Genomic DNA, 16,609 nt, shown 5'->3' on the forward strand with positions numbered 1-16,609 from the left:
AGAACGATGAACTGATGCAGAAAAACAGGGGTCAGACAAAAACTAATGTGCTCTTTTTTCTCTCTCTCTTCTGCTTGCAGTGTGGAGCACGACTTCAGACAGCAGGAAGGCAGGTTTCATCGAGTCCTGAGCTCCCTGGAGACAGAGGCGGGCCAAAGCGCCGAGCTCCCTTCCACACCCAGTAAACAGGGCGACTCACCCACGCCTCGGTTGGCAGCTAGGACAGAGCCGAAAAAATCTAAAAGGAAATGCTTTTGGTTCTTGTGAACTTCGGAACTTACCGCTGACGGACTGATGGAGAGGGCAGTGCAGAAGTCGGCTCTCTGTTTCCCACCTGACTACCACGAGCTTGGAGCTTCCTGCACCATTGAAGCCTGTGAAATCCATGAGGTGACCGTTTTCGGAACACCAGCTTTTTTGAATTTTCAGACAAATTGCCGCAACGGAGAAACAAAAAGAAAAAATGCAAAAAAAAAGTGTTCTACACATCTGCAGGGTGTAATTTAAGAATCCTCTATTTCCAACATTAAATCTAATTGTTTAACATTGCTATTAAACACGTTTGTACAAAGGGGTCGGAGGGGAGGAGGTGAAGGAAGCTCGAGATGAAGACCGTCGAGCTCACCAAACATAGAGACATAGAAATGATAGGTGCAGGAGTAGGCCATTCGGCCCTTCAAGCTAGCACTGCCTTTTCAATAGACAATAGACAATAGGTGCAGGAGTAGGCCATTTGGCTCTTCGAGCCAGCACCGCCATTCAATGTGATCATGGCTGATCATCCCCAATCAGTACCCCGTTCCTGCCTTCTCCCCATATCCCCTGACTCCGATATTTTTAAGAGCCCTATCTAGCTCTCTCTTGAAAGCATCAAGAGAACCGGCCTCCACCACACTCTGAGGCAGAGAATTCCACAGACTCACCACACTCTGTGTGAAAAAGTGTTTCCTCATCTCCATTCTAAATGGCTTACCCCTTATTCTTAAATTGTGGCCCCTGGTCCTGGACTCCCCCAACATCAGGAACATGTTTCCTGCCTCTAGTGTGTCCAAACCCTTAACAATCTTATATGTTTTCATATGATCATGGCTGATCAAAGTCAGTATTCCGTTCCAGCCTTCTCCCAATATCCCTGATTTCCTCAGCCCTAAGAGCTAATTCTAACTCAGTCTTGAAAAAGGTAGGTAAAGGACAGTTCAGTCACGAAACATCACCCATCCTTTTTCTCCAGAGATGCTGCCTGAAGGCCCTGTCCCACTCACACGACCTTTACAGTGACTGCCGGCACCCGTCAGTATTCAGTATCTACTTTATTGTCATTTCACTGAGTACTTACACACACAGAAGAAACGAAAACATTGTTTCTCATCAGTTACAGTCAGTGCAGTTAATAAAAACAGAATAATTACATACGACTTTAAAATTAACATATCTAAAATAGGCCTAAAATTGAGTTAAAAACAGAAAACATAGACATAGACATAGAAAATAGGTGCAGGAGTAGGCCATTCGGCCCTTCGAGCCTGCACCGCCATTCAATATGATCATGGCTGATCATCCAACTCAGTATCCTGTACCTGCCTTCTCCCCATTCCCCCTGATCCCTTTAGCCACAAGGGCCACATCTAACTCCCTCTTAAATATAGCCAATGAACTGTGGCCTCAACTACCTTCTGTGGCAGAGAATTCCACAGATTCACCACTCTCTGTGTGAAAAATTATTTTCTCATCTCGGCCCTAAAATAATTCCCTCTTATCCATAAACTGTGACCCCTTGTTCTGGACTTCCCCAACATCGGGAATAATCTTCCTGCATCTAGCCTGTCCAGATATTCAGACTGAACAGTGGCTTTGCTTTGACAGGTGCCTAGCTGTCAAAGTATAGGCGAGGTTAGATGTGTTGGTGTATGATATATCGGGAGGGGGACACAGTCCGTTAACCAGTCTTATTGCCTGTGGAAAGAAGCTGTGGAGCATCCTGCTGGTTCTGCAGCTGATGCTCCTGTACCTCTTCCCAGATGGCAGAATGGAGAAGATGTGGTGTGAAAGGTCGCCGAAAAATTTGCACAAGTTGAAAATTCAGCGGCGACCAAAAAGACGCTACGACTGTTTGGGTGACCTCTCATGACCATACAGGCGATGCCTGGCGACATGCTGCGGGGTGTTACCAGGGGGCATGTGGTCATGAGAGGTCGCCTGTACGGTAGTCTCCTAGTCACCCAAACAGTTGTAGCGTCTTTCTGGTCGCCGCTGAATTTTCAACATGTTGAACATTTTCGGCGACCTGTGACGGGTGCCGGCAGTCGCCGAAAAGGTCACGTAAGTGGGACAGGCCCTTTATTTACTCCAGCACTTTGTGTCTATCATCGAGTGTACTGTCGGTTCAGAATACAGATTGCTTAGGTCCATGAGGAACCATGAGTAGAAGTGAGACACAAAATGCTGGAGTAACTCAGCGGGACAGGCAGCATCTCTGGAGAGGAGGAATGGGTGACGTTCGGGGTCGAGACCCTTCTTCAGACTGTCTCGACCTGAAACATCACCCATTCCTTCTCTCCAGAGATGCTGCCTGTCCCGCTGAGTTACTCCAGCATTTTGTGTCTATCTTCAATTTAAACCAGCTTCTGAAGTTCTCTCCTACACAAGATTTGAATAGTACAGGTTTGGCCAGAGCTAGTGGGATTCTTCCCTGTGGAGGGACGGGAATTTCGGGGAGAAGACACGAGGGAGTGTACTGTAGATGCTGGAATCTTGAGCACAACACAAAACAGCTGGAGTGGTAGAATTGCTGCCTTCCAGCACCAGAGAACAACTCAGCAGTCAAGGGGATTTAGACTTTACTTTTAGATTTTGGACTTCAGAGTAATGCCCCTGTCCCACTTAGGAAACGTGAATGGAAACCTCTGGAGACTTTGCGCCCCACCCAAGGTTCCCGTGTGGTTCCCGGAGGTTCCCGGAGGTTTTTGTCAGTCTTCCTACCTGCTTCCACTACCTGCAACCTCCGGCAACCACCTGCAGCCTCCGGGAACCGCACGGAGTCAACTTTACTGAAGCCAATTAATCAACAAACCTGTATGTCTTTGGAGTGTGGGAGGAAAGCAAAGCAGGGGTGCTGTCTGTACGGAGTAGGTACGTTCTCCCCATCACTGCCTGGGTTTTCTCCAGGTGCTCCGGTTTCTTCCCACATCCCAAAGTTGTGTGAGTTTGCAGGTTAATCGGCTTCGGTAAAATATTGTAAAATTGTCGCCAGTGTGTGGGAATAGTGTGGGATCGCTGGACGGCACCGACTCGGTGGGCTGAAGGGCCTGTCTCCGCACAGGATCTCTAAAGTCTAAAGTAAATCACTCATCCAGCATCAAATAGATCGACTGCAATCCGATTAAATACTGAAATATCGGGCGTGGATAGTAACAGGCGTGAGGGTTTTTTCGTTGGTCAGTAGGTTGGCACAAAGGCCAGAGGTAAAATCAGGAGCAGTGAGATAGAATTGAAGAGGTCCCCCCCCCTCCCCCAGAACAAGGGGTCACAGTTTAAGGATAAGGGGGAAATCTTTTAGGACCGAGATGAGGAAAACATGTTTCACACAGAGAGTGGTGAATCTGTGGAATTCTCTGCCACAGAAGGTAGTTGAGGCCAGTTCATTGGCTATATTTAAGAGGGAGTTAGATGTGGCCCTTGTGGCTAAAGGGATCAGGGGGTATGGAGAGAAGGCAGGTACAGGATACTGAGTTGGATGATCAGCCATGATCATATTGAATGGCGGTGCAGGCTCGAAGGGCCGAATGGCCTACTACTGCACCTATTTTCTATGTTTTCTAAGAGATGCGAAGTGTGAAGCCAGTAGGACTCACCTTGGCCTCATCCAGGGGAAACTAATCTAACCTGGACCACACAATGCTGGAGTAAATCAGTGGGTCAGGCAGCATCTCTGGAGGGCGTGGTTGGGTGACATTTTATGCCAGGACCCTTCATAAAACTTAAATTTTAATATTTTCAACCCTGACCTCTGGAGCTGTCTCTGTAGAGTTTGCACGTTCTAGCTGTGACCTCATGAATGTTCCTCTGGGTCCTTCTGAACTCCAGCGAGTACAGGCCCAGTGTCGTCTAACGCTCATCATATGTTACCCCAATTATTCCTGGTTAAGAAATAACTGCAGACGCTGGAAAACATGTTCCCGATGTTGGGGGAGTCCAGAACCAGGGGCCACAGTTTAAGAATAAGGAGTAAGCCATTTAGAACGGAGATGGGGAAACACTTTTTCACACAGAGAGTGGTGAGTCTGTGGAATTCTCGGCCTCAGAGGGCGGTGGAGGCAGGTTCTCTGGATGCTTTCAAGAGAGAGCTAGATAGGGCTCTTAAAAATAGCGGAGTCAGGGGATATGGGGAGAAGGCAGGAACGGGGTACTGATTGTGGATGATCAGCCATGATCACATTGAATGGCGGTGCTGGCTCGAAGGGCCAAATGGCCTACTCCTGCACCTATTGTCTATTGTCTATTGGAATCAGAAACAATTGCTGCGATCAAGAAGCATCAGGCAGACACAAAATAGGCAAAACATGAGAGGTTTATGGATCTAACGTGCAAATGAGATTAGTTTTGCGGTAGTTTGTTATTATTGGTGTCACTTGTACATCAAGGTAGTAGAAATCTTTTTTGCTGCGTGCTAACCAGTCAGCGGAAAGATGACAAACAAGGAATCCACAGTGTGCAGATACAGGATAAAGAGAATAGCATTTAGTGCAAGATAAATAGACCATACACAATAGGCCATTCGGCCCCTCGAGCCAGCACCGCCACTCACTGTTATCATGACTGATCATCCACAATCAGTACCCCATTCCTGCCTTCTCCCCATATCCCCTGACTCCGCTATCTTTAAGAGCTCTATCCAACTCTCTCCTGAAAGCATCCAGAGAAACGGCCTCGACTGCCCTCTGAGGCAGAGAATTCCACAGATTAAAGTCCAATCAAAGTTAGTCCAAGGGTCTCCAATGAGGTAGATGGTAGGCCAGGATTGCTCTCTGGTTGGCGATCGGATGCTTCAGCAGTATGATAACAGCTGGGAAGAAACTGTCCCTGAATCTGGAGGTGTGCGTTTTCACACTTCTGTACCTCTTGCCCGATGGGGGAGAGGAGAAGAGGAATTGGCCGGGGTGTAGGGATTGGGATCACATAGAACTAGTGTAAATGGGTGATCGATGAGTGGGCTGAAGGGCCTGTTTCCCTGCTGTATCTCTTAACTGAACTAAAACCAGCTTGAAACACTCGGCAGGTCAGGCGTGTACGAGTTGGGCCTGTTTCCGTGCGACATGACTCCATGACATGTTAAACCTGCCTGATGAGACTACAGGGCCTATCCCACTTGGACGATTTTTATTGGCGACTGCCGGCACCATTGACTGACGTATCAGGTCACCGAAAAATTTGCGGCGTGATGACGTATGACGCGGCGCAATGGCGCATTGGCGCGCGATGTTTTTTCAAGTGTTCGCAACATTTTATTTGTCGCCGCTGGATTTTCAAAAATTTCAAAATCTTTTGGCGACACTGATATGACGCCTTTAGACGGGAAGATGATTACTACGAGAGAGCTAGATAGGGCCCTTAAAATTAGCGGAGTCAGGGGATATGGGGAGAAGGCAGGAACGGGGTACTGATTGTGGATGATCAGCCATGATCACATTGAATGGCGGTGCTGGCTCGAAGGGCCGAATGGCCTCCTCCTGCACCTATTGTCTATTGTCTATTGTCTTAACCACAGAGGATAGCGGGAAGCACTCACTTTTCCACCTCTTCAAATGAGCCACGTCCCTTTGTTCTTTGTGAGAGTCAATGACGTACTGAGAGGTTTTTAGTATGGAGAAGCTTCCCCGCTGACCACTCTCCTCAGCTGATGCATCCACTATAAATCTCTGTGCTGCCGTGCGGTCGGCTGAGAGGAGGATGGGTGAAGGTTAATGGATAGGCAGACATAGTACAGGGGACAGAGGAGCTGGTGTCAGGCAGAGCAATCGTTTCAAAAATCGATGAAAGGACACAACTATTTATCAAAGTGCTTCTTCCGCCAAAGTTAGATCAGCGGATTGCAGGACAAAGCAGGCGGCTTGATTTGCCCGCGTCCACCGCCCTCGATATTTATCCCCTTCACTGCCTGCTGCAGAGTGTGTTCCATCTCCAAACTGCACTGACAATAGACAATAGACAATAGGCGCAGGAGCAGGCCATTCGGCCCTTCGAGTCAGCACCGCCATTCAATGTGATTATGGCTGCCTGCGACACCTACCTAATCACCACCCTCCACCGCTGGGAAGGACAAAGGTGGGGACACATCACTGGCAGGTTCTCTTCCAAGTTGCAGGAAAGATATTGTTAAATCGGAAAGGGTGCAGAGCGGATTTACAAGAACGTTGCCAGCGCTCGAGGATCTGAGCTGTCTATCTCAATAGACAATAGACAATAGACAGTTGCTCCAGCTTCCTCCCACTTTCCAAATACGTACAGGTTTGCAGGTCAATTGGCTTCCGTAACTTGGCACCTCGTGTGCAGGATAGTTCTAGCGTGCGGGGATCGCTGGTCGGCACCGAACCGGTGGGCCGAAGAGCCTGTTTCCATGCTGTGTCTCCAAACTAAAGATGGGGCCGGCAACTCAAGTCAAGTCAAGTCAAGTTTATTTGTCACATACACATACGAGATGTGCAGTGAAATGAAAGTGGCAATGCTCGCGGACTTTTGTGCAAAAGACAAACAACCAAACAACCAAACAAACTATAAACACAATCATAACACACATATTCTTTTACATAATAAATAATGGAAGGAAAAACGTTCAGTAAAGTTAGTCCCTGGTGAGATAGGCGTTTACAGTCCGAATGACCTCTGGGAAGAAACTCCTTCTCAACCTCTCCGTTCTCACCGCATGGCAACGGAGGCGTTTGCCTGACCGTAGCAGCTGGAACAGTCCGTTGCAGGGGTGGAAGGGGTCTCTCATGATATTGTTGGCTCTGGAGTTGCACCTCCTGATGTATAGTTCCTGCATGGGGGCGAGTGAAGTTCCCATAGTGCGTTCGGCCGAACGCACTACTCTCTGCAGAGCCTTCTTGTCCTTGGCAGAGCAATTCCCAAACCAGATGGTAATGTTCCCGGACAGCATGGAGAGATAGACAATAGACAATAGACAATAGGTGCAGGAGTAGGCCATTCGGCCCTTCGAGCCAGCACCGCCATTCAATGTGATCATGGCTGATCATCCCCAATCAGTACCCTGTTCCTGCCTTCTCTTCATATCCCCTGACATTGAATGGCGGTGCTGGCTCGAAGGGCTAAATGGCCTACTCCTGCACCTATTGTCTATTGTCTAATATGAGCCACGCAGTCATAAGCAAGCATTAATTGACCTTATTTATGTATGTTGGTTCCAGGGACTCATTGATGGGTCTATGAGCTTGAAGAGGCTGACAGATGGAATGTGTCGGAGGGAACTGCAGATGCTGGTTTACACCGAAGATAGACACAAAGCGCTGGAGTAACTCGGCGGGTCAGGCAGCATCTCTGGAGAGAAGGAATGGGTGACGTTTCGGGGTGGAGACCGTTCTTCAGACCCTGCTGAGAGATGGAATGTATGCTCCACTGAATGTATGCTTCCACCGTGAGGACTGAGGTGGGAGAGGTACAGGCCGCTTCTCTCCAGTCTTACGCCGTTCCCGACAATCAAAGCAGGACGTCCTTAACTTTGCCGGCCTCTGCTCCACCAGAAGAACGTGGGTCCGAGCCTCGCGGCGGATACTCACCCGCGGGGGCCCCACCGTACTGCCGGGGCGCGGAAGGGCTGCATTGTCCGGAGTACAACCTTTTTGCAATCGGACGATGAACAGAAATTTATTTTTTTTGTTAAAAAAAAATCGCGACGGCGCTTTCGTAAAGAACTGCAAGAACGTTCTCGCTAATGGGTCTCAGCTAATGCTTATCCTTCCGTCAACACCGCCATGCTCCATCACCTCCAGTGGCGATCCAGGGCCCACCCTGCTGAAGTATGAACATGTCTTCGGAGGTGTTGGGGAGACCTGGTCGAAGTATATAAAATGATACGAGGCATAGACAGGGTAGACAGTCAGAACCTTTTCCCCCCAGGCTGCAAATGTCATGCTCCATAGGGCGTAGCTTTAAGATGCGAGGGGTAATGTTTAAGGGGCCTGTCCCACTTGGCGATTTTTTCAGCGACTGCTGGCATCATTGACTGACGTATCAGGTCACTGAAAATTTTGTGGCGTGGTGCGACGTGACGTGGCGTGATGACGTATTGACGTGCGGTGTTTTCTCAAGTGTCGCAACATTTTTTTTTGTCGCCGCCGGATTTTGAAATGTTCAAAATCTTTGGGCGACACTGGCACGATGCCGGCAGTCGCCGAAAAAATCGCCAAGCGCAACAGACCCTTAAAGGAGATGTGTGGGGGCAAGTCTGAACCTTTTTCTCCAAGGTGGAAATGTCACGGTCTAGAGGGTGTAGCTTTAAGATGAGAGGGGCGCAGTTTAAAGGAGATGTGCGCGGGGCAAGTGTGAAGCTTTCTCCCCAGTGTGGAAATGCCTGACACTAGAGGACATAACTGTGAGGTCAGAGGGGGAAAGTTTCATGGAGATGCGCGGGGCGAGTCCTTTTACACGGAGGGTGCTGAGTGCCTGCAACATGCTGCCTGGGGTAATGGTGGAGGCAGATACGATAGGGGAATTTAAGAGGCTTTTACGCTCTATGTTCTATATTACAATTGGCCTCCCCTTATTCTCAAACTGTGTCCCCTGCTCCAAAAACATCCATCCTCATCTCACCTTTCAGCGGACAATAGACAACAGGGACCGGGAATACAAATTCCTGAGCTGCGGAATAATCGCGTGAGGAGAGTTTGAGCCGAAGGGTTTGGGAGAGTGGGCAAAGATGTGGCAGGTGGAATACAGTGCAGCAAAGTATACGATCATGCACTTTGGTAGAAGGAATAAAGGCGCAGACTACTCTCTTAAAGGGGTCTGAAGAAGGGTCTCGGCCCGAAACGTCACCTATTACTTCGCTCCATAGATGCTGCCTCACCCGCTGAGTTTCTCCAGCATTTTTGTCTACTCTCTTAAAGGGGAGTGGATTTAGAAATCGGAGGGGCGAAGGGATTTGAGTGCGCTGGTGCAGGATTCCCAGAAGATGGATTTGCAGGTTAAGTCAGTAGTAAGGAACGCAATGGCAATGTTGGCATTCATTACGAGAGGACTAGAATATGGAAGCAAGGTTGTCATGCTCAGGATTTCGTTATAAGGCACTGGTGAGACCACATTTGAAATATGGTGAAGATAGACATAAAAATGCTGGAGTAACTCAGCGGGTCAGGCATCGTCGCTGGAGAGAAGGAACACTTGAAGTTTCAGTGGAGATATTTTTTCGGGCTCAAAGTCAGGGTAGGAGGGACACAAATATTGTGAGCAGTTTTGGGCCCAGTATCTGAGGGAATAAGTACAGGTTATGTAGAGGGTCCAGAGGAGGTTCACAAGATTCTTCCCAGCGATGATTGGTTTAGCGTCGCGATAAAGTAGCGATTGGCGCCTTCCAGACGTCAGTCGAGGAATCTACTCTGGAATTTAGAAGGATGAGAGGGTATCTTATTGAAACGTATAAGATTATTAAGGGTATAAGATTATTAAGGCAGGAAACATGCTCCCGATATGGGGGGAGTCCAGAACCAGGGGCCACACAGTTTAAGAATAAGGGGTAAGCCATTTAGAACGGAGATGAGGAAACACGTTTTCACACAGAGAGTGGTGAGTCTGTGGAATTCTCTGCCTCAGAGGGCGGTGGAGGCAGGTTCTCTGGATACTTTCAAGAGAGAGTTAGATAGAGCTCTTAGGGTTAGCGGAGATAAGGGATATGGGGAGAAGGCAGGAACGGGGTACTGATTGTGGATGATCAGCCATGATCACATTGAATGGCTCGAAGGGCCGAATTGCCTACTCCTGCACCTATTGTCTATTGAACCGAGAACGTAGAACAGCACAGGGCAGGTACAGGCCCTTCAGCCCACAAGGTCCATGTTGAATATGATGCCGTGTTAAAACAATCTCCTCTGCCTGCAAGTGCTCCAGCTCTTTCCATTCTCTCCATATCCACATGACTCGCTAAAGGCCTCTTTCAAGTTAGGACTGAGATGAGGAGACATTTCTGCTGCCATGGGGTGATAGGTCTCTGGAATCCTCTAACTTGGAAAGCTATGGAAGTTCAATCCCTTTTCATTCAATCCTACAATCAATACATTACTGGGAATACAGGTAGTCAGGAATTATGGGGGATAGTGCTGGAACATGGCACTGGGGTGGAAGACATGTTAAGATTTTGATGAGCGGTAGACCAGACTCGAAGGGTGGAATGGGCCACTCCTGACTCTATATCATATCTCCCAATGTTCATCAACAATATGCTCCACACTATGGTGTCTTCATAAGTTTATAAGATCTAGGAGCAGAATTAGGCCATTCGGCCCATCAAGTCTACTCTGCCATTCAATCCTTTCATATCTTTCCCTCTTAACCCCATTCTCCTGCCTTCTCCCCAACCCGACACCTTAATGCCCCTGTCACACTTAGGAAACCTGAACGGAAACCTCTGGAGACTTTGCGCCCCACCCAAGGTTTCCGTGCGGTTCCCGGAGGTTTTTGACAGTCTCCCTACCTGCTTCCACTACCTGCAACCTCCGGCAACCACCTGCAACCTCTGGGAACCGCACGGAAACCTTGGGTGGGGCGCAAAGTCTCCAGAGGTTTCCGTTCAGGTTTCCTAAGTGGGACAGGGGCATAACTGATCAACAATCTGACAATGTCTGCCTTAAGAATATCCATTGACTTGGCCTCCACAGCCGCCTGTGGCAATGAATTCCACAGATTCACCACCCTCTGAAATAAATTCCTCCTCATCTCCTTTCTAAAGGTACGTCCATACATTCTGAGGCTATGGCCCTCTGGTCCTAGATTCTCATACTAGTGGAAACATCCTCTCCACATCTCACCTATCTAAGTCTTTCACTATTCGGTAAGTGTCAGTGAGGTCCCCCCTCATCCTTCTGAACTCGAGCGAGAACAGGCCGAGTGCCGTCAAGCGGTCAAGATTTAAGCGCCTGTCCCACTTGGCCGTCATTTGCGCGTAATTTACGCGACATAATTTACGCGTCACGGCGTGACACGCACGTGATGCGCGCATGGTGCATGGTGACATAGGCGGTGAAGCGCTGTCGCGCGCGGCGCCCCAGGATTTTGTGATGTACAAAATCTTTGCGTGCCATCTGCGTAACGGGCAAATGACGGCCAGGTGGGACAGGCACTTTATTTCTTTCCCAGACCTTCTCTGTTCCCCTCTGCCCCCACACATCTCTGGCTTGCCCCTGCCTTGTGTTCCCTCCGCCTCTCTCACCCTAATCTACACTGGCCTTTGCATCTGGCAGCCTTGGTGACACTCTCTGGTGACTGACTATCTCTCCCCTCCCTCCCCCTCTCTCGACGACTAAACGTTCCCACCTCCTCCCCTCCCCTGCCCCTCCCCCATCCATGCCCCCATCCAATGTTTCTTTATCTCCCCATCACCTCAGCCTTGAACCGAAGTCCATCAACAGTATTGCCAGCTCTGACGACCTCAGCACACAGTTACGCGCGAGATTTACAATCAAAGGGCGAGATTGATCCTCGCTTCATTTGAACGTACGTGGCACTACTTACTTATCAGAGTGAGTTACGTTGAAGAGAGACGCGCTTTTTTATGCTGGGCTCTGATGAGAAAAGAATGCTATTTTACATCGGGTGATTGAAGTCAGCAACTGATTTTGTTGGCAGGCAGTTTCCTTCAGCGCGGCACTTCATGTTATTTATGGCCAGCAACAGTGGGGACGAGGACAGGGAGACAGGCTGAAGCGATGGATGTAAATAGTTTCATACTGGAAGTTAACAGGTTTAATATTAATTTAATGGTTTCGTATTGGAAGTGGAAGCCCAGAGTCTCTTGCCCAGAGTGGGTGAGTCGAGGACCAGAGGGCATAGGTTTAAGGTGAAGGGGAAAAAAAATTGATAGGTAACTTTTTCACACAGGTGGTTGAAGGTGGGACTATCCCAACGTTTAAGAAGCAGTTATGGGGCTGTCCCACTATTAATTCAAGAGTTCTCCCGAGTTTGCCCTGATTCGAACTCGGAGATTTATGGTAATGGCCGCTCGTCGGTACTCGGGGCTCTCGTGGACATTTGTCAACATGTTGTAAAATCTTCACGAGTCTTCACGAGTCTTCCCGAGTACCTGCCGTTAGCGTTACGAGCCGCTAAGAGATGTCCCCGAGCTCCGACGTACCCGCTACGTACATTCTACGTACTTACCACGAGTTTGATTTTTTTTTTAAACTCGGGAGAGCTCTTGAATGAACTCGTACAGTGGGACAGGGCCCTTGAGACAGGTACATGGATAGGACAGGTTTGAATGGATAGGGATGAAACGCAAGCAGGTGGGATATGTTGGCTGGTGTGGGCAGGTTGGGCCGAAGGGCCTGTTTCTATGCTGTATCACTCTATGACTCGATTAAAGAGGATCTTAGCACCGGCTCCAGGCGTGAGCCAATCTCAAGGTTTCCGAACAATTTCACACGGAATCATTGACATATTAAAAACCTGGAAGGTTTGGGGAAAATAAGAGTCTGGGCTTAGACAAGGCTCGGCTATTTGTCACGGGAGAGATCAGGCATACGTTCATATGTTCATGAGTGATAGGAGCAGAATTCAGCCCATCAAGTCGACTCCACCATTCAATCATGGCTGATCTATCTCTCCCTCTTAACCCCATTCTCCTGCCTTCTCCCCGTAAGCCCTGACACCCGTACTAATCAAGCATCTATCAATCTCCATCTTAAAAATATCCATTGATTTGACCTCTGCAGCCGTCTGTGGCAATGAGTTCCACAGATTCACCACCCTCTGACTAAAGAAATTCCTCCTCATCTCCTTTCTAAAGGTACGTCCTTTATTCTGAGGCTATGGCCTTTGGTATAAGACTCTCCCACCAGTGGAAACTTATGGAGATGGGTTGAGAGGGAAAGATAGGCAATTGAATGGCGGAGTAGACTCGAAGGGCCGAATGTCCTAATTCTGCTCCTATGACTTCTGAAGGTGATCAGACAATTTGAAGAGTAGCAACCTCGGGGTTTTAGAAGGTCGGGGAACCTTCCTACCCCTCCAACGTCTCCCTCACCATTATGTGGGTGCGACCTAAACCATGACGTGAGATCGCGTGGCCGATGTGGTCCCTGGCGCCCTTTGTCGGAGTGTGATGTTGCTCGTTTGTCCATCGCGAGTTAGACTGAGATTGCCTGGTCATTTGGCCAGCAAAAAGAGGTGCCCGCATCAAATCAGGGTTGGACCTTCGTAGTGAATCGTAGAGCCCTGGGCAGTGTCGTGGGGCAGAGGGATCTAGGAGCGTAGGAACACAATGTACGTTGCCCTTCGTCAGTCACCCTTCGTTGGAGTAGGATCAAAGAACTGCAGATGCTGGTTTACAGAAAAAAATATACAAATGCTGGAGTAACTCGGCGGATCAGACAGCATCTCTGGAGATCATGGATAGGTGGACGTTTGTAAAGGGTCCCGACCCGAAACGACACCTGTCCATGTTCTCCAGAGATGCTGCCTGACCTGCTGAGTTACTCCAGCACTCTGTGTCTTTTGTTTTGGTTACAACCTCAGTTCAAAGGTTCGTATATCAGCACTAGCTTTTCACGGCAATAAAGCAGCCGTTTCCACCATGATATCACAGCCAGCGATGAATTAAAAGACAAGAGGGTGAGTGCCAAAACGAGAATGTATCTACACCTGTCACACGCTCAGGACTTCTGAGAGATAGTTGAAGGATTTATAAAGTGTCGTCACTGTCGGAATAAAAACAAGTGTCAAACACAAGGAAGGTGAGATCAAAGCAGTTAAAGGTGAATCTTTGTTCTATGCTCTCGTGTGAGCCATTGATATCTTTCCAAACTGTCTCCGAGACCTGACACTTCCCGTTAATTTAAAATGACATTCAAAATCCCAAATAGCCGAGGTTATTGATGAGTGTTTGACGGCACTGGGCCTGTACTCGCGGGAGTTTAGAAGAATGGTGGGGGGGACCTCATTGAAACGTTACAGAATAGTGAAAGGCTTGGATAGAGTGGATGTGGAGAGGATGTTTCCACTAGATGTCACAGCCTCAGAAATAAAGGACATTCCTTTAGGAAGGAGATGAGGAGGAATGCCTTCAGTCAGAGGGTGGTGAATCTGTGGAATTCTTTGCCACAGACAGCTGTGGAGGCTGTTAATGGATATTTTTAAGGCAGAGATAGATAGATTCTTGATTAGTATGGGTGTCAGGAGTTTATGCCCTGTCCCACTTAGGAAACCTGAACGGAAACCTCTGGAGACTTTGCTCCCCACCCAAGGTTACCGTGCGGTTCCCGGAGGTTGCAGGCGATTGCCGGAGGTTGCAGGTAGTGGAAGCAGGTAGGGAGACTGACAAAAACCTCCGGGAACCTCCGGGAACCGCACAGAAACCTTGGGTGGGGCGCAAAGTCTCCAGAGGTTTCCGTTCAGGTTTCCTAAGTGGGACAGGGGCATTAGGAGAGAAGGCAGGAGAACGGGGTTAGGAGGAAGACATAGATCAGCCTCGATTGAATGGCGGAGTAGACTTGATGGGCCGAATAGCCTAATCCTCCTATCTCTATGACCGTATGTGATTATGGGATCTCTGGATTACCTCTGCAGTTAAAGAATAACAGTGCACTAATGATTTCATCATCTATCCTTTACTCTGGGGTGGTGGGGTGGGAGTTAGTTTTACTTAATATGTATGAACTAAATGCTGTATTTAACACCATTGAGAGACAAGGTTAATGTCAAAATGACACCCGAACAATATGTACATACACCGATTACACAGAAACCTCTTTATTTAAAAAATACTGTTTTACTAAAAAGTTACAGTACATTCTGCCGGATTTCTGTCTCTTTATTTGATCGAATGGATTGAAATTGTCGGCGCGGAAACAGGCCCTTCGGCCCAGCGTGTCCATGCCGACCATTGATCGCTGTGTTATCCCACATTCACATCCAGGCCTTAGGCACTAAGGGCAATTTACAGAGGCCAATTAACCGAGAAACACACCCATCTTGTGGGAGAGTCCAGGACTAGATGTCGTAGCCTCAGAATTTATGGAGGTTCCTTTAAGAAGGAGATGGGGAGGAATTTCTTTAGTCAGAGGGTGGTGAATCTGTGGAATCCTTTGCCATTGATGGCTGTGGAGGCCAGGTCAATGGATATGTTTTAAGGCAGAGATAGATAGATTCTTGATTAGGACGGGTGTCAAGGGTTATGGGGCGAAGGTAGGCAGGAGAATGGGGTTAGGAGAGATAGATCAGCCATGATTGAATGGCAGAGTAGACTTGATGGGCCGAATGGCCTAATTCTACTATCACTTATGATCTTATGATCTTTGGGACGTGGAAGGAAACCGGAGTATCCTGAGGAAACGCACGTGACAATAGACAATAGACAATAGACAATAGACAATACACAACAGGTGCAGGAGTAGGCCAATTGGCCCTTCGAGCCAGCACCGCCATTCAATGTGATCATGGCTGATCATCCACAATCAGTACCCCATTCTTGCCTTCTCCCCATATCCCCTGACTCCGCTATCTTTAAGGCAAAGATCACAGGGATCACGTGGTCACAGGGAGAATGTGCAAACCCCACACAGTCAGCGCCCGTAGTCAAGATCGAACCTGGGTCTCTGGTGTTGTAAGACTGCAACTCTACCACTGTGTCACCATGCCGCCCTCGTTTATTGTCACATACAACTGAGGTACTGCGGAAATACTCCACCTGATTAGAATCAAACCGTACACAATGTGCCGATAAAGGATAAAGGGAATAACGTTTAGTGCAAGGTAAGTAAGTAAGTGTGTTTATTGGCCAAGTATTCACATACAAGGAATTTGCCTTGGTGCTCCGCCCACAAGTAACAACATGACATGCAGTGACAGTTACGAATGACTCAGAAAACACTAAACATTAATAATAATAAAATATTAATGATAAAACACCATTGATCAAGCATGTGAACCAACAAAATACCAGATCAAAGGGAGGCTACAGATTTTTGGCTGTTGAGTAGAGCAACTACTCGTGGATAAAAACTGTTTTTATGTCTGGCTGTGGCAGCTTTGACAGTCCGGAGTCGCCTTCCAGAGGGAAGTGATTCAAAGAAGTGATTCAAAGCTACAGTCCAGGAAAGATAGTGCGAGGGTTTATAATGAGGTAGATGATAAGTAAGGACCTAGAGGCAGGAAACATGTTCCCGATGTTGCGTGTGTCCAGAACCTGTTTCCATCCAGTATCACTCTATGACTCTACAAACTAAAATATCTGCAGTTGCTTCCTACACATCCCGGTCAGAATGGACATGCTGGGCCGAAGGGCCCGTTTCGGAGCTGCAAGACTCCCTGACTCCCTCCAGTACAGCTCGGAGGGAGAACCTTGACGGGGAATGAATGCGGCCGTCCGAGACCCAGCCTCACCACCGCC

At 48.3% G+C, this 16,609-nt stretch overlaps 2 protein-coding genes across 2 annotated transcripts in view; one reads left to right on the top strand and one right to left on the bottom strand.

The window, feature by feature from the left end:
• LOC116982653 (protein INSYN2B-like) overlaps positions 1-610 on the top strand; it is a 128,964-nt gene extending 128,354 nt beyond the window's left edge. Inside the window, exon 4 of the mRNA XM_033035970.1 lies at positions 81-610. Coding sequence (XP_032891861.1) covers positions 81-267 — 187 coding nt within the window. The 3' untranslated portion in view covers positions 268-610. The remainder of the gene's footprint in view (positions 1-80) is intronic.
• LOC116987847 (dedicator of cytokinesis protein 2-like) overlaps positions 1-16,609 on the bottom strand; it is a 1,012,655-nt gene that overhangs the window by 573,729 nt on the left and 422,317 nt on the right. The window lies entirely within an intron of this gene.

This window comes from Amblyraja radiata, chromosome 1 (assembly GCF_010909765.2).
Source record: "Amblyraja radiata isolate CabotCenter1 chromosome 1, sAmbRad1.1.pri, whole genome shotgun sequence".
Classification (NCBI taxonomy): Eukaryota; Metazoa; Chordata; class Chondrichthyes; order Rajiformes; family Rajidae; genus Amblyraja; species Amblyraja radiata.